Here is a 26,530-nt window from a genome sequence, read left to right as displayed (position 1 = left end):
GTGAAGTCCATACTTGACCAGCTTTTTTAAAGTATCTAACCATGGAGTGCAGCCCAATATAGAATGAGCATTTGTGGTAGTATCTGCAATTACTGAGCTACTTGCATCGCAATGCTGAAACTTACTTCTGTATATAAGGATTCCAGTAATAACGATGATCACAATAATGACCGCACTGATGACCGCACAGATGACTATAGTCCAAAAGGTGTTCTGTTTTGGTTCTTAAAGGTAAAAGGAGGAAATTAGATGATAATAACACAGTGGTGTAACTACTAGGGTAACAGACAGATTGCTATGCGGCCCAGCAATTAAAGGGGTTGTCTCACTTCAGTAAGTTGCATTTATCATGTAGAGAAAGTTAATACAAGAAACTTACTAATGTATTGTTATTATCCATATTGCTTCCTTTGCTGGCTGGATTCATTTTTCCATCACATTATACACTGCTCGTTTCCATGGTTATGACCAACCTGCAATACATCAGTGGTGGTCGTGCTTGCACATTACAGGAAAAAGCATCAGCCTTTCTGGTGGCCAGGACCATGGGAGCTCACATAGGCCGGTGATTTTTCCTATATTTACTATATTAACTTTCTCTACCTGATAAATGCAACTTACTAAAGTGAAAAAACCTCTTTAAGGGAAGTCAAGCCAACTTCTCATTTTTCCAGGGGCAATATTTTTTCTGGTTAAAAATAAAAAAAATTAAACACCAATCGACTGTTGCTGCCATTTTGATGCTGCTTTAGTCCTCACTGCTCTCCACTTACTGGCCCTAACTAAACACACAGGAAATAATTAGAAATACCCACTCACTGGCTGAAGTCGGTCATCACTGTGATTAGCGACTGGCTGAGAAGTCATCTCCTGGCATTTCAATTGTGACAAGACGGGACCGGGAAGTGGGGAGCAGCAGGGACCAGAGCACCAGTGGAATGGTAGCAACGGGGATTCATGGGTAGAGTAATAGTTATAGCTTATTTTTGACCCATTCTGGCAACTTTCAAAAATACAAAAAAAATCTCCCTTGAAAACCTCTTAAAAGGAGCCCGAAAGGTGAGCGAGGGACCGAGAGTCCACAAGGCAAATGAGGGTATGCAAAAGAAAAAAAAAAAGTGAGACTACCCCTTTACGCAGTCCATGGATATTAAACTTTGATAGGGGACAGAGAAAACACAGTCTGTAATTTGTCTCACACTTTTGCTTCTCCAGAGTTAACTGGGGACAGTGTTTTTTGTCAGCGACTCATCTTCTGGTCGTTAGACATGTTATGGTCAAGCCTAGGTAGCTGGTATAACAGCAAAGGACATAAATGAGACATGTGCTCAACATCAATTTAGAAATAATGACCATTTCCCTTCCGCTAGTTATACCTCCCCCCGCCTAGTGTGGATCACACTCACCCCATTTTACAAGGAGTGGTTCCTCCAGGCTGCTGTGATCCACATAACAGGAGTAACTCTCGCCCTCTTTAGGGATCACCTCCACACTGACCCTGATCTGATAGGTGCCATCAGGATTGGGAAGGACATGTGTGGTCTCATATGAGGGAATGTCATCCACCCCGTTCATCATCCACTTCACGTACACAGCTCTGGGGTGAAATCCGTACACGTGACAGTTAAGCTTTGTGACTTTAGTAGATTCTTGACCTTGGACCTTCACCCCTGGCTGAACTGGAAGGGGAAAAAGACATATTAAGTATGACTGTGAAATATGTCCATATGCTAGGTTGTGGGTTTGATGCAAGAAGAATGTAGATGAATGCTGGACTTTTTCTCACTGAGGGACAAACAGATAACACAGCGAGGCACAGTTGTTAGCAATTATTCTCCGCATGAGTCTAAAGTGAATACTGGTTTTGCAAGGCAGTTTTTCAGCACCTGGATAACCTGTGGCACCTGAACATGATGTTGCCTCTAAGCCTGTCCGCTCAAGCCTGTGGTTCAGGGGAGCATTAGTTTACCTCTCAGGGTTTATTTAACTTTAACCACTTAAACAGCGCAGCACTCAGATCTCAGTTTCTAGTGGTGGTAAGCCAACTGGTTCAGAATCTACAGTGTTCATTGGGTACCTCCTTGTGATCCTCCTGTGCCATGCATCACCAGCCTTTCTTTGGCAGATTGCATCCTGGCCTGTTAATGACTCACCACTCCAACCGGACTACTTAGTATGGACGCTGAGCATTTTACAGCAGCCTCCTCTCTCACACCATGTGGCTTCAGCTACATAATACTGCTTGTTCCCTGATGATACACAATGTGTGACAGTGACACCTAGTGTCAGGGGTGAACACTACAAAACACATTAAGTTACATGTAATCTATGTCACCAAAAGGAGGTCACCAACAGTGTGCCTTTAGCGGTCATGTACAACTCCCAAATAAACATCCTAAAGAAAATTGCGGTGGACCTCCAACCCATATTCAATAAAGACAAAAGCCTAAAATAAATATTTCTGGAGTTACCTGTTCTGCATACAAACAACCATCAAACTTGAGGAATCTCCTTGTCAGGAGTGTCCTCTCATCACCATCACAGATGGCACTTTTCCATGCAACCACAAAGAATGTAAGACCTGCACACATGTCTTATCCACGCATACAGTCCAACAGACCTATAAGATCGCGGACACCTTCTCATGTGAATCCTCCAATGTGGTGTATAAGATACTCTGTACAAGGTGTCCTAATGGAGGGATTTATATTGGGGAGACTGTACAGAAACTGTAATCCAGAATGAACTTTCACAGATTCAAGGTAAACCACATGGCTGATACAACTGTGGGAATCCATTGCTCTGGACCAGGACACTCCATGGATGACTTAAAGATTTTAATTCTGAAAGGGGATTTTAAGAATGATAGAGACAGGAAAATTTGGGAATTTAAAGTGACAACTACATTCCAGTCATTAAGTGATGGACTGAATCTAACCCCTGGTTTTATGACCCACTATTTAGACAAAATCCACACCTCCCTCAGCTCGACTCCCAATCCCTAATCTGCATTGTCTCCTCTCACCGTGTCCTTTCGTTGCTCGACCTTATCTTAATTATGAGCCCCCCATGTACATGTTTTGCTGTAACATGGCTTTCATTTGTAATCTTGCCTGAAGAAGGAGCCTTTGTGCTCTGAAAGCTTGCAATATGTTTTTGTTTTCTAGATATCACTCCCTTAATACTTTTGTATTCATTAAAGCAAAAGCTAACACGGTACTATGTAATGCTTGCCACACACTATCACTCGCATCTTTCCCTTAAAGAAACAGTGCTCTGAAGACAAAGGAAAATACCAACATGCACAACAAATACAGTAAGAAGCAGCAATATAAGCAACACCTACAGATAAAAGTCTCACAAACAAGGTAAGTATTTAGGGAATCAATAACATAACTGGTTACTGTACAGAATACTTACCTGGTGTTCTCCTTTCCATTTTTTCAGCTTCAGATCGGCCAATTCCCAACCTCCTCCTCTGCCATCCAAGACTATCTGATGGATATTGTGCATTTGGTAGTCCAAGACACTTTCTGCTGCCCTTGACCTGCCCAGCACTGTGCACTTGAGCAGTGCTGGCCATTCTAAGGGCAGGGCTGAACAAGCAGGAAGTGTCTTCAACTAGCAAATGAACGGTATGCATCAGGTGGTCCGAAGCAGTGTGGCCGTGGATGGCAAAAGAGGAGGCTGGGAATTGGTGGATCTGCAGCTGAGAAGATGAAAAGGTCACCATGTTAGTGTTCTGTTTACTCCAGAGTCAATATGAAACTTTTTCTTGGGTCGCTTTAAAGATTTTTTTTATGTTATTTGGAGGATCATGTAATCATTCTATATCTCCCATGCCGAGTATGGTATTTGTTCCTTTAATTGGTTTTATTTAAAGTCTGTGTAAATATGTGTCACGGAATGTGTACAGGAAACAAGGCAAAGCAACATGTATAAATGACTCGCTGGATCCAAAAGCTAAGGAACCAAGGGAGACCCCTGCAGAAGACCTGGCACTTTCCCTGGCTGCTCAGCCTATGCAAAGATCCTAATGGTGGAGGTTTGCATATCCACGAACCTTGACTATAAAGCCCTGAGCACCCTACAATAGTGAGGGGACACGACCACCGGCTCCCTACACAAGATACGGAGGGAGTCAGGGTCACCTGGGATCCAGCAAACAGAAAATAACAGATAAAGGTACAATACTTAGCTTTGAAGCAAACAGGAGAACAAAGTCAGCATGCACACACACTCCAGGAAGTAGTATAAGCCACCCAGAAAAGCATTCTGGGGAGGAATTTAAAGGGAAGCAATTAGTCCAACACATGACAGCTGAGAGAGGCTAACGAGAGGAGGAGCTGAATACCACAACACAGAAACTCAAGGAGGAGGTTCTGAAAGGCCTCTGTCAGAGCTTCTCAGCTGTCTGGTTGTGACAATATGCTGTATTTACTGAGACACATTTTTGTAATGAAGTCTTTTTTTATAACTATAAATGGGCAGTCTATTTTTTTATATTTTTGAATTCTCAGTGAGGTACAGTAGCAAAATTATAGATATGTGGTAGTCTGAAGTCACCTCTCCGCTCCAGATCTTCTCTTCCAAACTCTAGGTATTTTTTCAACCTTTCGATGCATTTACTTTCCAGAAAATTCTTTTCCCTCTCCCCCTTTCTTATATCCGGACTGTTCCATCTCTGTGTGATGATCTGAGCTTCAGCCATGGTGGGGATATATAGTGCTGTTTTCATATCCAAGTACATGTACTCTTCCCCGTCATATCTATACTCCTGATGCCCTATGGTGCTTCCATCATCTCTCATCTCACAGTTATGCATCACCTGCACGAAATGAGATCCTGCAGAAAAGACAAGAGCAGGTCATGCAAAGTATACATATATATATATATATATATATAGTATTTTTGCGAACATGTTTTGCACTTAAGCTATGCAAGGTCTGTGTATGAAATAACACAAAAATGAAGTTTCACTTTGCATTTATGGTTTTCTTTCCTGAGTCATAATCTGGTCTGGCATCATGGATTTACAAGTGTTGCTTGTTCAATAAAGCCAGGATTTAGAGTAACATGGTGGTTAGGAGGTTTGTAGACCATCAAGGTATGGCTACACAGAGTTTTGTGGACAAGGTTTTGAGGCAGATCTTCCTGCAGGATTTTCAGCCAAAGGCAGAAGTGAGTAGACCAGGACAGAAAAGTATAAATTCTTCCTTTTTATTTCCAATGCCTTTCGCTTTCACTTCTGACTTTGGCAAAAAAAAAACGTACATGGTGATCTGCCTCAGAACCTCGTCCAAAAAACTCTGTGTGGTTGTACCTTAACAGAAGTAGTTTGGTATGGCTTAAAGAATTAGAAAGGGCTTGTTTAGCATTCCTTTCGAACTGATGGAATCCATCTTAATGGAATCATGATAGATGGGGGTTCTGACAGGACTGAAGGAGCACTGGCAGTGTGGAGGGATCACTTATCACCATGGAGAGAGTGAAAAGACCTTTGAGGGAAAACCAGGAAAGAGTTATCAGGATTATTCATTTAACTGGGAAAATCGGAGGCTTTAGTGATCTGGGAATTACCCAGTTGAAGGGCTGTTTTGTGTTGGGCAGGCTCACTAGAGATTAGAAGAGCATTGTATTGCTGCCCGTGGACAGGTATTCACAGCTCTGGGCAGTGTTACAGACAAAAACTAACATAGAGAAGAATAGAGCGGGGTCGGAGCTCTGTGTAGGGATATTTAATGTTCCTTAAAGGAAATGTGCCATGAAAAACTTTATCTGCCAGTCAAAACCAGATAGTAACACATCTCCTTTTTTCTAATCTGTTTTTTATTTTTTGATTACAGATGTATTTTTTCTATTTCCTGAGCATGATTACGGGGGCGGTCATCTTGTCTGAGCTGTTCTTAACAGCATTTAGAAAGCATTGCTTTATGGCGTCTTACATTGTAAGACACTGACAGTTTAATACAGTAGAGTACAGCATGTATTGTACTGAATTGAAACAGGAATCAAACCCTGAAAAGTTGAAGTCCCCCAGTGGGACAAATAGAAAAAGTTTAAAAAAAGTGAAAAAAAAATATTTTTTAATAATAAAAAAATAAAGTTTCTAGTAAAGAAAAATAAAAGCGCCTTCACCATAAAATTGTGTAAAACAAAAAAAATAGACATATTGAGTATCGCCACGTCCGTAACAACCTGCTCTATAAAAATATCACATGACCTACCTACTAAGGTGAATTACATAAAAAAAATATATAAAAACTGTTCCAAAACAACCAACTTTTTGGTCACTTTGCCCCATAAAGTGTAATATTGAGTGATCGAAAAATCATATGTACCTAAAAATAGTACCTATAAATATGTCATCTCTTCCTGCAAAAAATGAGCCCTGACACAAGACAATCTGCAGAAAAATTAAAAAAAATATAGCCTTCAGAGAATGGTGACACAAAAAATAAGATTTTTTTCACAAATGATTTAATTGTATAAAACTGAAATAAAAATTAAAGAAGTAGACAAATTAGGTATTGCTATGTCCGTAATTAGTTGCTCTATAAAAATATCACATGATCTACCCCCTCAGGTGAATGCTTTTAAAAAATGTGCCAAAATAGCCAATTTTTGGACACCTTTCCCCCCAAAAAATGTCATATTGATGTACCCAAAAATAGTACCAATAAAAATATCAGCTCTTACTGCAAAAAAAGAGCCCCTGCACAAGACGATTAGCAGAAAAATAAAAGAAATGTAGCTTTCAGAAAATGAAGATAAAAACATTTTTGTTTTAAAAATGCTTTATTGTGTAAAACTGAAACAAAAATTTTTTAAATACACATGTTTGGTGTTGTCGCGCCTGTATCAACCTGCTCTATAAAAATAACATATGATCTATCCTGTCAGGAGAACTCCGTAAAAAATAAAAACTGTGCTACAACAGCCATTTTTTGGTTACCTTGCCTCACAAAAAGCATAATAATGGAGAAATAAAAAAATCATATGTACCCCAAATTAGTACCAATAAGGGCAGGTTCGCACATGTGTTACGGTATTCCATTATAGGTTCCATTTATAACGGAATATAATGAAATTCCCAGATGGAATGCAAAACAGAAGCCTTTAAGAGGCATTCCATTTTGATTTGTCATAATATAAGTCTATGACCAGCATAACGGATCCGTCAGGTTTCCGTTATGCAGGACGGAAAACAAAGTCTTGTCTACAGAACAATTTTTTTTTCGTCATGTATAACGGAACCAAACTGAACCGTTATGTGTCCCCATAGACATGTATTAGGATGAAACAAAACGGAATGCCTCTTAAAGGCTTCGTTTTGCATTCCGTCCACGAATTCCACGAACCTATAACGAAATACCCTAATGCAAGTGCGAACCCGACCTAAAACTGTCACCTCATCCTGTAGTTTACAAAATGGGGTCACTTTTTGGGAGTTTCTACTGCAGGGGTGCATCTTCAAATGCAACATGGCAACTCTCCAAAATCTATATGGCACTCCTTTCCTTCTGCTCCCTGCTGTGCGCCCATACAGCAGATTATGACCACATATGAGGTGTTTCTGTAAGTTGCAGAACTAGGGTAATACATATTGAGTTTTGTTTGGCTGTTAACCATTAATGTATTACAGCAAAAAATAGATAAAAATGTAAAATCTGCAAATAAAGTGAAATGTTGAAATTTCACCTTCATTTTCCTTTAATTCTTACAGAACACCTAAAGGGTTAACAAAGTTTGTAAATCCGTTTTAAATAATTTGAGGGGAGTAGGTTAAAAAATGGAGTCATTAATGGGTGATTTCTACTACGTTAGCCCCACAAAGTGACTTAATAGCTGAATTAGTACTTAAAAAGTGGGTTTTTGATTTTTTTTTTTTTTTACTTCAAAATTGCTCTAAAATTCAAAGCCTTCTAAGGCCTCTTTCACACTTGCGTTGTCCGGATCCGGCGTGTACTCCACTTGCCGGAATTACACGCCGGATCCGGAAAAACGCAAGTGTACTGAAAGCATTTGAAGACGGATCCGTCTTCAAAATGCTTTCAGTGTTACTATGGCACCCAGGACGCTATTAAAGTCCTGGGTGCCATAGTAGTAGCGGGGAGCGGGGGAGCAGCATACTTACCATCCGTGCGGCTCCCGGGGCGCTCCAGAATGACGTCAGAGCGCCCCATGCGCATGGATCATGTGATCCATGCGATCACGTCATCCATGCGCCTGGGGCGCCCTGACGTCACTCTGGAGCGCCCCGGGAGCCGCACGGATGGTAAGTATGCTGCTCCCCGCTCCCCACTACAGTTTACCATGGCTGCCAGGACTTTAGCGTCCCGGCAGCCATGGTAACCATTGAGAAAAAGCTAAACGTCGCATCCGGCAATGCGCCGAAACGACGTTTAGCTTAAGGCCGGATCCGGATCAATGCCTTTCAATGGGCATTCATTCCGGATCCGGCCTTGCGGCAAGTGTTCCGGATTTTTGGCCGGAGCAAAAAGCGCAGCATGCTGCACTATTTGCTGCGGCCAAAAAACGTTCCGTTCCGGAACGGAAGACATCCTGATGCATCCTGAAGGACGGACTGTCCATTCAGAATGCATTAGGAAAATCCTGATCAGTATTCTTCCGGCATAGAGCCCCGACGACGGAACTCTATGCCGGAAGACTATAACGCAGGTGTGAAAGGGCCCTAACATCCTACAAAAATATAATGACATTTACAAAATGATGCCAACATAAAGTAGACATATCGGGAATGTTACATAATAACTATAGTATAAAGTATCACTATCCATCTTAAAAGCAAAGAAATGTAAATTTAGAAAATAGTGAATTTTTCAAAATTTTCCATAAATTTAGTATTTTTTATAAATAAAGATAAAACATATAATTAAAAGCATTCCAGAGTTATTACCACATAAAGTTAAACATGTCAGATTTGGAAAATGTGGCTTGGTCCATATGGTGAAAAATGACTTAGTCCTGAAGGGGTATTGTATGTCTCACCTCCAGTGTGGTTGAATCTCTTCACAGCTGCCTTCACTTCATATTTGTATAAAGCCTCATATTCTTTACTAATCCGTGTCCTTCTCTCCCAGTGTTCAAGACCAACATTCCTGCTCAACCACGGAGCCACAGGAACACTTCTGCCAATATCACCACTATATAGTTCAATCTGCTGATCATCCACATATCCAACTATGGAGAACTCAGGAAGACCCGATCCTGGAGCTGAGACCCCGATGGAATAATAGCGCAGAGAGTGACTGTCTATGAGAGACAAACATACTGTTACATAAAATACTGCTCATATGATCATCAGAAACAAGGGCGTACACATATATGTGTGGACTGCCTGGTTATTAATCATGAGCACAACCTGTGATGGAGTGGCCCACCAGAGAAGGGAGGGATCCTCTGGTGGACCTGCCCTCTAATGAAAAAACTTCCACCCATATGCAGAGAAGGAAGCAGGAATAGAGGCGCCTCACAATTAGGGATGAGCGAATTTCACATTTTGAAGTTCGTTTTCGGTTCATGGTGTGGTATTTACTGAATTGCGTTATGGATTTCGTTACCACGGAATACCATAACGTTATTCATTCCGTCATAATAGAAGTATATGGCCAGTATAACGGATCGGTGCGGTTTTCATTATGCTGGAGTCCTCTCCTGCATTCCGTCATGGAATTGCGTTACAGTCCGTGGTAACGGAATCCATAACACAATTCAGTAAATACCACAACACGAACCGAAAACAAATTTAAAAATATTGTAAGGGATCGTTTTACTTCAGGGGGTCACACTCACAGATTTCTTTACCAGACACCAAGTTTAAGGTCCAAACTTGTGATTTATTCAGGACACTTCAGCCAATACAGGTAATGAAGTCACAGCTTCACCTAAACACGTGTGACATCCACACAAAATATTAAACACTTGCCCGGCTAGGCTCTAACTAATATATATAACGTGTCTCCCTGACTCACCTACATAGCACAGTTCACACACTGTCTCAGGCGCGGCTTTCTCAGCCAATCGTCCAGCAGCCTCCAGGCTGTCACTACACCACGCACAGTTCCCCACAGGGAAGAGATTCAGCTACACAGCCTTGTGGCCCCTCAGTCCTCCTGAGACCACACACAGAGCCTCAGCAGGTCTCTGTATCCCAAGTTCACTCTCTCCCCCAGATGACATACTGGGAGGTGCTTTATGCCAGCCTGATTACAGCAGGCCTCACCTGCGATCACCTCAGGTAGAAACATAGAAACACAGAATGCGTCGGCAGATAAGAACCATTTGGCCCATCTAGTCTGCACAATATACTAAGTACTATGGATAGCCCCTGGCCCTATCTTATATGAAGGATGGCCTAATGCCTATCCCATGCATGCTTAAACTCCTTCACTGTATTTGCAGCTACCACTTCTGCAGGAAGGCTATTCCATGCATCCACTACTCTCTCAGTAAAGTAATACTTCCTGATATTACTTTTAAACCTTTGCCCCTCTAATTTAAAACGATGTCCTCTTGTAGCAGTTTTTCTTCTTTTAAATATTCTCTCCTCTTTTACCTTGTTGATGCCCTTTATGTATTTAGCAGTTTCTCTCATCTCCCCTCTGTCTCCTCTTTCTTCCAAGCTATACATGTTAAGGTCCTTTCATCTTTCCTGTTAAGTTTTATCCTGCAATCCATGTACCAGTTTAGTAGCTCTTCTCTGAACTCTCTCCAAAGTATCAATATCCTTCTGGAGATATGGTCTCCAGTACTGCGCACAATACTCCAGATGAGGTCTCACTAGTGCTCTGTAGAGCGGCATGAGCGCCTCCCTCTGTCTACTGGTAATGCCTCTCCCTATACACCCAAGCATTCTGCTAGCATTTCCTGCTGCTCTATGACATTGTCTGCCTACCTTTAAGTCTTCTGAAATAATGACCCCTAAATCCCTTTCCTCAGACACTGAGGTTAGGACTGTATCACTGATTTTATATTCTGCTCTTGGGTTTTTACGCCCCAGGTGCATTATATTGCACTTATCAACATTAAATTTTACTTGCCATAATTTTGACTATTCCTCTAGTTTTCCTAAATCTTTTCCATTTGGTGTATCCCTCCAGGAACATCAACCCTGTTACAAATCTTTGTGTCCTCAGCAAAAAGACACACCTTACCATCGAGGCCTTCTGCAATTTCGCTGATAAAGATATTAAACAATATGGGTCCCAGAACAGATCCCTGAGGTACCCCACTGGTAACAAGACCATGGTCTGAATATACTCCATTGACTACAACCCTCAGCCACTGCCTAATCCATTCAACAATATGGGAGTCCACGCACAAAGACTGCAATTTATTGATAAGTAGAGTTGAGCGAACACCTGGATGTTCGGGTTCGAGAAGTTCGGCCGAACATCCCGGAAATGTTCGGGTTCGGGATCCGAACCCGATCCGAACTTCGTCCCGAACCCGAACCCCATTGAAGTCAATGGGGACCCGAACTTTTCGGCACTAAAAAGGCTGTAAAACAGCCCAGGAAAGAGCTAGAGGGCTGCAAAAGGCAGCAACATGTAGGTAAATCCCCTGCAAACAAATGTGGATAGGGAAATGAATTAAAATAAAAATTAAATAAATAAAAATTAACCAAAATCAATTGGAGAGAGGTTCCATAGCAGAGAATCTGGCTTCCCGTCACCCACCACTGGAACAGTCCATTCTCAGATATTTAGGCCCCGGCACCCAGGCAGAGGAGAGAGGTCCCGTAACAGAGAATCTGTCTTCATGTCAGCAGAGAATTAGTCTGCATGTCATAGCAGAGAATGAGGCTTCACGTCAGCCACCACTGCAACAGTCCATTGGCATATATTTAGGCCCAGCACCCAGGCAGAGGAGGGAGGTCCCGTAACAGAGAATCTGTCTTCATGTCAGCAGAGAATTAGTCTGCATGTCATAGCAGAGAATGAGGCTTCACGTCAGCCACCACTGCAACAGTCCATTGGCATATATTTAGGCCCAGCACACACACAGGCAGAGGAGAGAGGTCCCGTAACAGAGAATCTGGCTTCATGTCAGCAGAGAATCAGTCTGCATGTCATAGCAGAGAATGAGGCTTCACGTCAGCCACCACTGCAACAGTCCATTGGCATATATTTAGGCCCAGCACACACACAGGCAGAGGAGAGAGGTCCCGTAACAGAGAATCTGTCTTCATGTCAGCAGAGAATTAGTCTGCATGTCATAGCAGAGAATGAGGCTTCACGTCAGCCACCACTGCAACAGTCCATTGGCATATATTTAGGCCCAGCACCCAGGCAGAGGAGGGAGGTCCCGTAACAGAGAATCTGTCTTCATGTCAGCAGAGAATTAGTCTGCATGTCATAGCAGAGAATGAGGCTTCACGTCAGCCACCACTGCAACAGTCCATTGGCATATATTTAGGCCCAGCACCCAGGCAGAGGAGAGAGGTCCCGTAACAGACAATCTGGCTTCATGTCAGCAGAGAATTAGTCTGCATGTCATAGCAGAGAATGAGGCTTCACGTCAGCCACCACTGCAACAGTCCATTGGCATATATTTAGGCCTAGCACACAGGCAGAGGAGAGAGGTCCCGTAACAGACAATCTGGCTTCATGTCAGCAGAGAATCAGTCTGCATGTCATAGCAGAGAATGAGGCTTCACGTCACCCACCACTGCAACAGTCCATTGGCATATATTTAGGCCTAGCACACAGGCAGAGCAGAGAGGTCCCGTAACAGACAATCTGGCTTCATGACAGCAGAGAATCAGTCTGCATGTCATAGCAGAGAATCAGGCTTCACGTCAGCCACCACTGCAACAGTCCATTGTCATAAATTTAGGCCCAGCACCCAGGCAGAGGAGAGAGGTCCCGTAACAGAGGATCTGGCTTCATGTCAGCAGAGAATCAGTCTGCATGTCATAGCAGAGAATCAGGCTTCACGTCAGCCACCACTGCAACAGTCCATTGTCATAAATTTAGGCCCAGCACCCAGGCAGAGGAGAGAGGTCCCGTAACAGACAATCTGGCTTCATGTCAGCAGAGAATTAGTCTGCATGTCATAGCAGAGAATGAGGCTTCACGTCAGCCACCACTGCAACAGTCCATTGGCATATATTTAGGCCTAGCACACAGGCAGAGGAGAGAGGTCCCGTAACAGACAATCTGGCTTCATGTCAGCAGAGAATCAGTCTGCATGTCATAGCAGAGAATGAGGCTTCACGTCACCCACCACTGCAACAGTCCATTGGCATATATTTAGGCCTAGCACACAGGCAGAGCAGAGAGGTCCCGTAACAGACAATCTGGCTTCATGTCAGCAGAGAATCAGTCTGCATGTCATAGCAGAGAATCAGGCTTCACGTCAGCCACCACTGCAACAGTCCATTGTCATAAATTTAGGCCCAGCACCCAGGCAGAGGAGAGAGGTCCCGTAACAGACAATCTGGCTTCATGTCAGCAGAGAATTAGTCTGCATGTCATAGCAGAGAATCAGGCTTCATGTCAGCCACCACTGCAACAGTCCATTGGCATATATTTAGGCCTAGCACACAGGCAGAGGAGAGGTTCATTCAACTTTGGGTAGCCTCGCAATATAATGGTAAAATGAAAATAAAAATAGGATTGAATGAGGAAGTGCCCTGGAGTCCAATAATATATGGTTATGGGGAGGTAGTTAATGTCTAATCTGGACAAGGGACGGACAGGTCCTGTGGGATCCATGCCTGGTTCATTTTTATGAACGTCAGCTTGTCCACATTGGCTGTAGACAGGCGGCTGCGTTTGTCTGTAATGACGCCCCCTGCCGTGCTGAATACACGTTCAGACAAAACGCTGGCTGCCGGGCAGGCCAGCACCTCCAAGGCATAAAAGGCTAGCTCTGGCCACGTGGACAATTTAGAGACCCAGAAGTTGAATGGGGCCGAACCATCAGTCAGTACGTGGAGGGGTGTGCACACGTACTGTTCCACCATGTTAGTGAAATGTTGCCTCCTGCTAACACGTTGCGTATCAGGTGGTGGTGCAGTTAGCTGTGGCGTGTTGACAAAACTTTTCCACATCTCTGCCATGCTAACCCTGCCCTCAGAGGAGCTGGCCGTGACACAGCTGCCTTGGCGACCTCTTGCTCCTCCTCTGCCTTGGCCTTGGGCTTCCACTTGTTCCCCTGTGACATTTGGGAATGCTCTCAGTAGCGCGTCTACCAACGTGCGCTTGTACTCGCGCATCTTCCTATCACGCTCCAGTGCAGGAAGTAAGGTGGGCACATTGTCTTTGTAGCGTGGATCCAGCAGGGTGGCAACCCAGTAGTCCGCACAGGTTAAAATGTGGGCAACTCTGCTGTCGTTGCGCAGGCACTGCAGCATGTAGTCGCTCATGTGTGCCAGGCTGCCCAGGGGTAAGGACAAGCTGTCCTCTGTGGGAGGCGTATCGTCATCGTCCTGCCTTTCCCCCCAGCCACGCACCAGTGATGGACCCGAGCTGCGTTGGGTGCCACCCCGCTGTGACCATGCTTCATCCTCATCCTCCTCCACCTCCTCCTCATCCTCGTCCTCCTCGTCCTCCAGTAGTGGGCCCTGGCTGGCCACATTTGTACCTGGCCTCTGCTGTTGCCAAAAACCTCCCTCTGAGTCACTTCGAAGAGACTGGCCTGAAAGTGCTAAAAATGACCCCTCTTCCTCCTCCTCCTCCTCCTCCTCCTGGGCCACCTCCTCTTCCATCATCGCCCTAAGTGTTTTCTCAAGGAGACATAGAAGTGGTATTGTAACGCTGATAACGGTGTCATCGCCACTGGCCATGTTGGTGGAGTACTCGAAACAGCGCAACAGGGCACACAGGTCTCGCATGGAGGCCCAGTCATTGGTGGTGAAGTGGTGCTGTTCTGTAGTGCGACTGACCCGTGCGTGCTGCAGCTGAAACTCCACTATGGCCTGCTGCTGCTCGCACAGTCTGTCCAGCATGTGCAAGGTGGAGTTCCACCTGGTGGGCACGTCGCATATGAGGCGGTGAGCGGGAAGGCCGAAGTTACGCTGTAGCGCAGACAGGCGAGCAGCAGCAGGATGTGAACGCCGGAAGCGCGAACAGACGGCCCGCACTTTATGCAGCAGCTCTGACATGTCGGGGTAGTTGTGAATGAACTTCTGCACCACCAAATTCAGCACATGCGCCAAGCAAGGGATGTGCGTCAAATTGGCTAGTCCCAGAGCTGCAACGAGATTTCGCCCATTATCACACACCACCAGGCCGGGCTTGAGGCTCACCGGCAGCAACCACTCGTCGGTCTGTTGTTCTATACCCCGCCACAACTCCTGTGCGGTGTGGGGCCTGTCCCCCAAACATATGAGTTTCAGAATGGCCTGCTGACGTTTACCCCGGGCTGTGCTGAAGTTGGTGGTGAAGGTGTGTGGCTGACTGGATGAGCAGGTGGAAGAAGAGGAGGAGGAAGCCGAGAAGGAGGAGGTGGCAACAGGAGGCAAAGAATGTTGCCCTGCGATCCTTGGCGGCGGAAGGACGTGCGCCAAACAGCTCTCCGCCTGGGGCCCAGCTGCCACTACTCTTACCCAGTGTGCAGTTAGGGAGATATAGCGTCCCTGGCCGTGCTTACTGGTCCACGTATCTGTGGTTAGGTGGACCTTGCTACAGATGGCGTTGCGCAGTGCACACTTGATTTTATCGGATACTTGGTTGTGCAGGGAAGGCACGGCTCTCTTGGAGAAGTAGTGCCGGCTGGGAACAACATACTGTGGGACAGCAAGCGACATGAGCTGTTTGAAGCTGTCTGTGTCCACCAGCCTAAATGACAGCATTTCATAGGCCAGTAGTTTAGAAATGCTGGCATTCAGGGCCAGGGATCGAGGGTGGCTAGGTGGGAATTTACGCTTTCTATCAAATGTTTGTGAGATGGAGAGCTGAACGCTGGCGTGTGACATGGTTGAGACGCTTGGTGACGGAGGTGGTGGTGTTGGTGGTACATCCCCTGTTTGCTGGGCGGCAGGTGCCAACGTTCCTCCAGAGGCGGAGGAAGAGGCCGAGGCGGCAGCAGCAGAATAGGCCGAGGCGGCAGCAGCAGAAGAGGTAGCAGGGGGAGCCTGAGTGACTTCCTTGGTTTTAAGGTGTTTACTCCACTGCAGTTCATGCTTTGCATGCAGGTGCCTGGTCATGCAGGTTGTGCTCAGGTTCAGAACGTTAATGCCTCGCTTCAGGCTCTGATGGCACAGCGTGCAAACCACTCGGGTCTTGTCGTCAGCACATTGTTTGAAGAAGTGCCATGCCAGGGAACTCCTTGAAGCTGCCTTTGGGGTGCTCGGTCCCAGATGGCGGTGGTCAGTAGCAGGCGGAGTCTCTTGGCGGCGGGTGTTCTGCTTTTGCCCACTGCTCCCTCTTTTGCTACGCTGTTGGCTCGGTCTCACCACTGCCTCTTCCTCCGAACTGTGAAAGTCAGTGGCACGACCTTCATTCCATGTGGGGTCTAGGACCTCATCGTCCCCTGCATCGTCTTCCACCCAGTCTTGATCCCTGACCTCCTGTTCAGTCTGCACACTGCAGAAAGACGCAGCAGTTGGCACCTGTGTTTCGTCATCATCAGAGACATGCTGAGGTGGTATTCCCATGTCCTCATCATCAGGAAACATAAGTGGTTGTGCGTCAGTGCATTCTATGTCTTTCACCGCTGGGGAAGGGCTAGGTGGATGCCCTTGGGAAACCCTGCCAGCGGAGTCTTCAAACAGCATAAGAGACTGCTGCATAACTTGAGGCTGAGACAGTTTCCCTGGTATGCATGGGGGTGATGTGACAGACTGATGGGGTTGGTTTTCAGGCGCCATCTGTGCGCTTTCTGCAGAAGACTGGGTGGGAGATAATGTGAACGTGCTGGATCCACTGTCGGCCACCCAATTGACTAATGCCTGTACCTGCTCAGGCCTTACCATCCTTAGAACGGCATTGGGCCCCACCATATATCGCTGTAAATTCTGGCGGCTACTGGGACCTGAGGTAGTTGGTACACTAGGACGTGTGGCTGTGGCAGAACGGCCACGTCCTCTCCCAGCACCAGAGGGTCCACTAACACCACCACGACCATGTCCACGTCCGCGTCCCTTACTAGATGTTTTCCTCATTGTTATGGTTCACCACAACAACAAATATATTATTTGGCCCAATGTATTGTATTCAAATTCAGCGGGATATAAATTTGAGGCCTAGTATTTAGGCGCTGGGTGACCGGTATGGATTTAGTGACAGAATTAGACTTAGAAATACACAGTAGCGGGTGTGTGTGAAGTTATTCTGAATGACCCAATGTGCACCTTGAATATTATATACCCTTTTAGGGATAGATTTCAAATAGCTCTGATATAGCAGAAACCACTAAATTATGAAATTGCTAAATTGGGAATTGTATTTCAACTCAGAACAAGAAATGTGCTTGAACGGACACTAAATAACTCGCCCAGCTACAGCACTAAGGACAGATTTAGCTGGATATAAATTTGAGGCCTAGTATTTAGGCGCTGGGTGACAGGTATGGGTTTAGTGACAGAATTAGACTTGGAAATGCACAGTAGCGGGTGTGTGTGAAGTTATTCTGAATGACCCAATGTGCACCTTGAATATTATATACCCTTTTAGGGATAGATTTCAAATAGCTCTGATATAGCAGAAACCACTAAATTATGAAATTGCTAAATTGGGAATTGTATTTCAACCCAGAACAAGAAATGTGCTTGAACGGACACTAAATAACTCGCCCAGCTACAGCACTAACGACAGATTTAGCGGGATATAAATTTGAGGCCTAGTATTTAGGCGCTGGGTGACAGGTATGGGTTTAGTGACAGAATTAGACTTAGAAATACACAGTAGCGGGTGTGTGTGAAGTTATTCTGAATGACCCAATGTGCACCTTGAATATTATATACCCTTTTAGGGATAGATTTCAAATAGCTCTGATACAGCAGAAACCACTAAATTTTTAAATTGCTAAATTGGGAATTGTATTTCAACCCAGAACAAAAAATGTGCTTTGACGGACACTAAATAACTTTCCCAGCCACAACAGGACAGCGGTAACGAGAGATTTAGCGGGATATAAATTTGAGGCCTAGTATTTAGGCGCTGGGTGACCGGTATGGATTTAGTGACAGAATTAGACTGGGATATGGCCAAAAAATAACCACACTAATGCTGGTTAAATGCACTTGGTGATGGGCGCAGCTTGCCCCTGATGTAGTATATGGCCAAAAAATGAACAGACTATTGCTGGTTAAATGCACTTGGTGTCACAGCTTGACCAACCACACTACTGAGGGTTAAATGCACTTGGTGACGGGCGCAGCTTGCCCCTGATGTAGTATATGGCCAAAAAATGAACAGACTATTGCTGGTTAAATGCACTTGGTGTCACAGCTTGACCAACCACACTACTGAGGGTTAAATGCACTTGGTGACGGGCGCAGCTTGCCCCTGATGTAGTATATGGCCAAAAAATGAACAGACTATTGCTGGTTAAATGCACTTGGTGACGGGCGCAGCTTGCCCCTGATTTAGTATATGGCCAAAAAATGAACAGACTATTGCTGGTTAAATGCACTTGGTGTGATAGCTTGACCAACCACACTACTGAGGGTTAAATGCACTTGGTGACGGGCGCAGCTTGCCCCTGATGTAGTATATGGCCAAAAAATAAACAGACTATTGCTGGTTAAATGCACTTGGTGTGACAGCTTCACCCTGATGTAGGCTTTAGCCAAAAAACAAACGCACCATTGAGGGTTAAATGCACTTGGTGACAGGCGCAGCTTGCCCCTGATGTAGTATATGGCCAAAAAATAAACAGACTATTGCTGGTTAAATGCACTTGGTGTGACAGCTTCACCCTGATGTAGGCTTTAGCCAAAAAACAACCACACCATTGAGGGTTAAATGCACTTGGTCGCAGCTTGTGCTGGCGCACCACAAGACACAAAATGGCCGCCGATCACCCCAGAAAAATGTGACTGACAAACGGTCTGGGCAGCCTAAAAACAGTGAGCAATTGAGGATCAGCAGCTCAATGATCCACAGCTGCAGATCGATCAGTTAATCAAGTCCTTTGGAGGAGTTAATCTGCCTAATCTCGCCCTACTGTCGCAGCCGCAACCTCTCCCTACGCTAATCAGAGCAGAGTGACGGGCGGCGCTATGTGACTCCAGCTTAAATAGAGGCTGGGTCACATGGTGCTCTGGCCAATCACAGCCATGCCAATAGTAGGCATGGCTGTGATGGCCTCTTGGGGCAAGTAGTATGACGCTTGTTGATTGGCTGCTTTGCAGCCTTTCAAAAAGCGCCAAGAAAGCGTCACAAAAGCGCGAAGAAAGCGACGAACACCGAACCCGAACCCGGACTTTTACGAAAATGTCCGGGTTCGGGTCCGTGTCACGGACACCCCAAAATTCGGTACGAACCCGAACTATACAGTTCGAGTTCGCTCATCCCTATTGATAAGCCTTCTATGTGGGACAGTATCAAAAGCCTTACTAAAGTCTAGATAAGCTATGTCTACTGCACCTCCGCCATCTATTATTTTAGTCACCCAATCAAAAAAAATCAATAAGATTAGTTTGACATGATCTCCCTGAAGTAAACCCATGTGGTTTTTCATCTTTCAATCCATGGGATTTTAGATGTTCCACAATCCTCTCCTTAAGTATGGTTTCCATTAATTTCCCCACTATTGATGTCAGGCTTACTGGCCTATAGTTGCCCGATTCCTCCCCACTACCTTTCATGTGAATGGGCACAAGATTTGCTAATTTCCAATCTTCTGGGACGACTCCTGTTCCCAATGATTGGTTAAATAAATCTGTTAATGGTTTTGCTAGTTCACCGCTGAGCTCTTTTAATAGTTTTGGGTGTATCCCATCAGGCCCCTGTGACTTAATTGTATTAATTTTAGAAAGCTGACTTAGAACCTCTTCCTCTGTAAAGACACATGCATCAAAAGATTCATTAGTCTTCCTTCCTAACGGAGGTCCTTTTCCTTAATTTTCCTTTGTAAAAACTGAACAGAAGTATTCATTGAGGCAGTCAGCTAGTTCTTTATCTTCTTCCATATACTTTCCTTTTTTAGTTTTTTATTTGGTAATTCCTTGTTTTAGTTTCCTTTTTTCATTTATGTATCTGAAGAATGTCTTAGAAGGTAATACCCGTGCCGGAAGGGTGTGGATTGGCAGATCCCACTATCAAACCTACCCACCAATCCAAATAAAATCCAGCCCAGAATTAATAAACAAAACTGTCTCAGCTATGATTTGCTAAGACTACTGCCGCTCTCTGGATTTTAGTTGTCTCACCCAGCTGAGGTACCTGAGTGTGCCTTCCAGCATTGTTCCCATTACCACAGTATGAAATTCTCCCATCCCTACTCCCAATATCCATGGCTGTTCTTCCAAGCATGCAGGCTTTATAGAGTATCCAACATTATCACTTCTCTTATCTGGCATGTAGGGCAGATCCAAATCCTGCCTTCCCTTCGCCCTTCTGCAGAAAGTTACAACAGCGTCTTGTTGCTGTAACATTACAATGTTCATCAGTCGGGACAACAGGATGGGAATGCTGCAGACCTAGACTTCATCTCTCTGCAAAAAGATAAGTGTAGATATGTGTGTAACTGAGCGCCTGTGTATATATGCATGCAACCTGTGAAATTATATGTGACAATGTATGCATATATGTGTTGTGTGTGTATATATATATATATATATATATATATATACTATATGGGTGTTGTAATGTTTGTGTAATGTGTATAGGTGTGTGAGTTTGTGTAAAAAGCTGGGGCATAATTGTATTCAAATTTAAATTACATGGGGGAGATAGTGCTATCTTGGGTCACAGGGTATAAGTTATTTTCAAGGTGCACTATGTATATATTTTTTAAGGAGGCACTATTTATACAATACGTTGATTTTTACGAGGCCCTATGTATGAATTGTTTCAGGAAGCACAGTGTATCATACACAGTAAAGTCACATTATTATGACCAGCAGCTAATATCCAGATTAACTGCTGCATACAGAATGGACAGCAACTAGACGGCCTAGGAGTAACTCACAGGTATCTGGAGCCACGCTGACTGCAGAACATCCCACAGCTGCTGAAGTGTGGTGGGGGGAAGATCCATAGCGCGAACACGGTGTTGGAATGGTCCCAAAGATGCTCAGTTGCTTTCAACTCAAGTCTGGGGAATCAGGGAATTAGTACTTGGAAGTCTTGGTCTTGCTCTTCCAACCAATGTCATACATTTCTAGCCGTGTAACATGTCACTTTGTCTTGCTGGAAGATCCTATCCACCCAGGAAAGTCAATCAGCATGAATCGGCAAGAATGGATTCATTCCTAAATCAGTTCAGAGTGCCTTTGACATGGATAAATGGCTCAAAGAATGCCAGGAAAACTTTCCCCAGACCATAAAGCTACCACCACCAGCTTGTGTTCTTCCATCAATGGTTGCAGGGTGTTTCTTCTCTGATGTTTCTCTCCATCCATTCAATAAAGCAGAAAACGTGACTCATCGGACAGTACAACCCTTTGCCCATCAGCAGAGGTCCAATTCTGATACTGCCATGTAAATAGAAGACTTTTCTGCTGATGCAACTTTGTCAGCAAAGATGCAGGGACCATCCGTCTACTATAGAGCCCCTTACTCAGTATGGTTCTCTGAATTGTTGTTTTAGACACACGTCTGGTAGCCCCCTGTTTCATTTTGGAGGTGAGCTGCTGAACTGTGATGTGTCGGTCCACCCTGACGCACCTTAGTAGCCGACGTTCACCTCCCGCATCAGTGGCACATGGTGCTCCACAGTTTCCATGTCATTTATTCGTAATGGTGCTATTTGTCCACTCATGATACACTTTCACCACGGGAGCATGAAAACAGTTCACAAACTGAGCAGTTTCAGAAATATCGCAACCCTTGTCTTGAAAGCCAATAATCATCATTTTTTACAACTCATATAAACTGTCCTTTTTACCCATAACAGAAACAAAGGATATGTGTTCAGACATCACGCAACTTATAGACCCATCAAGCCAGCTCACCACGTAGGACTTCCTCCATGAGCTACACGCTGCCGAAATCGATAGTAGGAAGTGGTCATAATAATGTGACTGGACTGTGTATTATTTCAAGGGACGCAGTGTATGATAATATTTGTTTCTGGTCAGACAGTCAATTGCATTTACAGTGGGGAAAATAATTATTTGATACACTGGAGATTTTGCAAGTTTTCCCACCTACAAAGAATGGAGAGTTCTGTAATTTTTATAGTAGGTCCACTTCAACTGTTAGAGACAGAATCTAAAACAAAATCCAGAAAATCACATTGTATGACAGCAAGAATTCTGGCTCTCAAAGACCTGTTAGTTTTTCTTTAAGAAGCCCTTCTACTCTGCACTCATTACCTGTGTAAATTGCAGCTGTTTGAACTCATTACCTGTATAAAAGACACCTGTCCACACACTCAATCAATCACACTCCAACCTCTCCACAATGGCCAGGACCAAAGAGCTGTCTAAGGACACCACAGACAAATTGTAGACCTGCACAAGCCTAGGATAGGCTACAGGACAATAGGCCAGCAGCTTGGTGAGAAGGCAACAACTGTTGGAGCAAATTATTAGAAAATGGAAGAAACACAAGATGACTGTCAATCTTCCTTGGTCTGGGGCTCCATGCAAGATCTTGCCTCGTGTGGTAAGGATGATTCTGAGAAAGGTCAGGAATCAGCCCAGAACTACATTGGAGGACCTGGTCAATGGCCTGAAGAGAGCTGGAACCACAGTCTCAAAGATTACAGTTATTAACACACTATGTTGTCATGGATTAAAATCCTGCAGGGCATGCAAGGTTCCCCTGCTCACACCAGCACATGTCCAGGCCCGTTCGCCAATGACCATCTGGATGATCCAGAGGAGGCATGGGAGAAAGGTAGGTGGTCAGATGAGACCAAAATATAACTTTTTGGTATCAACTCCACTCGCCGTGTTTGAAGGAAGAAGAAGGATGAGTACACGCCCAAGAACATCATTCCAACTGTGAAGCATGGAGGTAGAAACATCATACTTTGGGGGTTATTTTCTCCTAAGGGGACAGAATGACTGTACCGTATTTAAGGGAGGATGGATGGGGCCATGTATTTCAAGATTTTGGCCAACAACCTCCTTCCCTCAGTAAGAGCATTGAAGATGGGTCGTGGCTGGGTCTTCCAGCATGGCAATGACACAAAACACACAGCCAGGGCAACTAAGGAGTGTCTCCGTAAGAATCATTTCAAGGTCCTAGAGTGGCCTAGCCAGTCTCCAGACCTGAACCCAATCAAAAATCTTTGGAGGGAGCTGAAACTCAATGTTGCCCAGCAACAGTCCCAAAACCTGAAAGTTCTGGAGAAGATCTGTATGGAGGAGTGGGCCAAAATGCCTGCTGCAGTGTATGCAAAGTTGGTCAAGAACTGCAGGAAACATCAGACCTCTGTAACTGCAAACAAAGGTTTCTCTACCAAATATTAAGTTCTGCTTTTCTATACAATACAAATTTTATGCAAAAAAAATGCTAAATAATTATTTAAAAATCATACAATGTTTTTTTTTTGTTTTTTTTTAGATTCTGTCTCTCACAGTTGAAATGTACCTACAATAAAAATTACAGACCTCTCCATTCTTTGTAGGGGGAAAAACTTGTAAAAACACCAGTGTATCAAATACTTATTTTCCCCACTGTATTTCAGGAGGCATATTTATCTCATCCATTTGAGTGCGAAGAGGCCACCGCTACCATCTTGCTTGAAGGCCCCAAGCAAAATCTTGTGCATGGTGATGTATGATGTCATCATGCCAGCCGACGGACGTGATGATATCATCACGCACTGCGTGAGATTTCCGGCTGGATCTTCAAGAAAACCACTAAAATGCTTTAATATGGATCTCAGATGGCTCAATCAGCGATTAACGCGGCATCTGAGGGGTTCAATGGTGGGGGGGGGGGGTAGTGCAATCACCTTTCCCTGTCATTGCACCTGCTATTTACAAAGAAACTTGCTTCATGACGAAGTAATTCATCACAATGTGAATTTTATTGTAAAATTCATTGAAGCAGCCGAATCGAATTTTTGAGAACTTTGCTCATCTCTAGTCACTTGTAAGGTTTACAGAGAGATGCTGAGTGGTACTGTTCCTGTGTGTAAAGCAATATCTCCCAGAGGACCATCCCCATTGTTCAGGTCAAACCAGGAGCTGTAGTTGCACAATAGCCTGACTTTGCAATTTGTTTATGATTACTAGAGGAAGAATCATTTCCTCAGAGCACCAGACCACAGGCATCCCGTACACCAATTAAGGAAACTGTTGTTAAGAATTTAAATACCACCCCTGTGGTGGGGCCTTGGAATAAATTCAACTGCTGGGCCCTGTGTCTGAAAATAGTCATTATATGCTTGATGGACTGCTGCCATTTATGCTGGGCTACACAGCAGTCTTGGCCGTCTCACCTATCAAACTACCCAATATTGCTTTGTACCAGTGCAGCCATTGAACTGAACAGGGTTGCAGTGTGACTCACAAATTGCTGGGACCATGACTCCCAAATCACAAAAAATCTAGAGCACAAGCCAGAGGATGATGTGACCCATTCATCGGAGGAATGAGGCTAGGTAAGTATTGATTTTTATTTCCTCAAACCTACAGGGGCTTCAGTATTGTGATGGGGCAATAAGGGAGCAGAAGTATTGTAGGGGATGCTCTAAAGGAGCAGCACTACTGTGAGTGAAGCACTAAGGGGTTATTCTTACAGTGAGGGGGACACAGGCAGTATACCTAATGTGAGGGGGCACTAAGGAGGCATAACTACTGTGTGGGGGCACTAAGTGAGCATACCTACTGTGAAGGGGGCACTAAAGAAGCATAACTACTGTTTTGGGGTACAAAATGAGCATAATGACTGTGCGGAGGGGACCAAGGGGGCATAACTACTGTGTGGGGGCACTGAGGATGCATAACTACTGTGTGGAGGTATAAAATGAGCATAATCACTGTGCGGAGGGGACTAAGGGGGCATAACTATTATGAGGGGGTGCTAAACAGGCATAACTACTGTGTGTGGGCACTAAAGAAGCATAACTACTGTTTGGGGGTACAAAATGAGCATAACGATTGTGCAGATGGGACTAAGAGGCATAACTACTATGAGAGGGTGCTAAAGAGGCATAACTACTGCGTGGGGGTGCTAAAGAGGAATAACTACTGCGTGGGGGTGCTAAAGAGGAATAACTACTGCGTGGGGGTACTAAGGGAGCATAACTACTGTGAAGAGGGCGCTAAAGAAGCATAACTACTGTGTGGGGGTACTAAGGGAGCATAACTACTGTGAAGAGGGCGCTAAAGAAGCATAACTACTGTGTGGGGGTACTAAGGGAGCATAACTACCATGTGGGGCACTAAATGACACGATCAGAGCTGAGATGACTTCTAGGTATAGAGGAAAGCCACCAGTGTCCTCTTCTCTCCAGGACCGACCTTCTCAGAGTTCCTGCAGGGACCCCCATATTCAATCACCTGGTAGCATCTTGCTGCTGTGTGAGCAGGTAATATGTGAATGTATCTGTACGGTGGGCCCCCAAAATACATTTTACTGGTGGGCCCTAGGCACCCCAGTCCGACACTGCTGGTACCATCGGGATATTTCTATGCAATTGAAAACACTTGTGTCTGCATATAGTATTTGGCTGATTTCCACTCACCTGAATACGCTCCAGACAAGCTCAGAAGTATCAGGGTGAGAGAGCACATGTTCTCCATCCTGTGACATAACGTTACCAGGAAGGAACATAAAGCTGTAACAGTGTAAAACACAATAGATCAGCTCTCATTGGGGGATTCTTAAATGTTCTCCAACAGCAAAATGAATCTGTGGGTGATAAGCAGTTAACAGGCAGAGTGAAGGCTTAGGGACTGCAAGAAAGTGAAAGTGAAAGTTGGACATGATTCAGCAGAATTAAATAAAAATACGTAGGGCCTTTTGTAATGCACAAAATATAACAAAGAATAAGGATTATTAGACCTTTTTTGGTAAAGGGGAAATATTATATTTAGAAGCTTTCAGAGCAGGGAGGCCCTTAGTCAGACTGACTTACAAATGAATGACAAGCACAACATTTAAGAGATGTTACACAAAGACACTGAGGGAGATTTATCAAGACTGATGTTTTCTACACCAGTCTTGATCCCCTATGCCCTGGAGTCATATGCACCTAATTTACTAAGAGACATGCCCATTAATAAATTAGGCATATCACTGGCATTCTGCACGCCAGAGAGTAAATTTTACAGCAGCTAAGAGCTGGAGCATATAATTGTGCTATAATTGCCAGTTTCTGATGTAAAGTAGAACCCCTCCTCGCACTAAGCCCAGCCTACTGTATTTTTCACTCCATAAGATGCACTTTTTACCCAAAAAAGTGGTCTGGAAATGGCAGTGCTTCCAAT

At 44.5% G+C, this 26,530-nt stretch overlaps 1 protein-coding gene across 1 annotated transcript in view; it reads right to left on the bottom strand.

Moving 5' to 3' along the window:
* The window catches only part of LOC122946020 (major histocompatibility complex class I-related gene protein-like), a 31,430-nt gene extending 5,443 nt beyond the window's left edge, over window positions 1-25,987 (bottom strand). Inside the window, exons 1-5 of the mRNA XM_044305304.1 lie at window positions 25,786-25,987; window positions 9,013-9,276; window positions 4,567-4,845; window positions 1,407-1,679; window positions 126-224 (exon numbers count right to left, since the gene is read on the bottom strand). Coding sequence (XP_044161239.1) covers window positions 126-224; window positions 1,407-1,679; window positions 4,567-4,845; window positions 9,013-9,276; window positions 25,786-25,843 — 973 coding nt within the window. The 5' untranslated portion in view covers window positions 25,844-25,987. The remainder of the gene's footprint in view (window positions 1-125; window positions 225-1,406; window positions 1,680-4,566; window positions 4,846-9,012; window positions 9,277-25,785) is intronic.
* Between the last annotated feature and the right edge of the window lie 543 nt (window positions 25,988-26,530).

This window comes from Bufo gargarizans, chromosome 9 (genome assembly GCF_014858855.1).
Source record: "Bufo gargarizans isolate SCDJY-AF-19 chromosome 9, ASM1485885v1, whole genome shotgun sequence".
In the NCBI taxonomy this organism is placed as follows: domain Eukaryota; kingdom Metazoa; phylum Chordata; class Amphibia; order Anura; family Bufonidae; genus Bufo; species Bufo gargarizans.
Note: the sequence above shows the minus strand (reverse complement) of the source record. Positions and strands in the feature narration are given on the sequence as shown.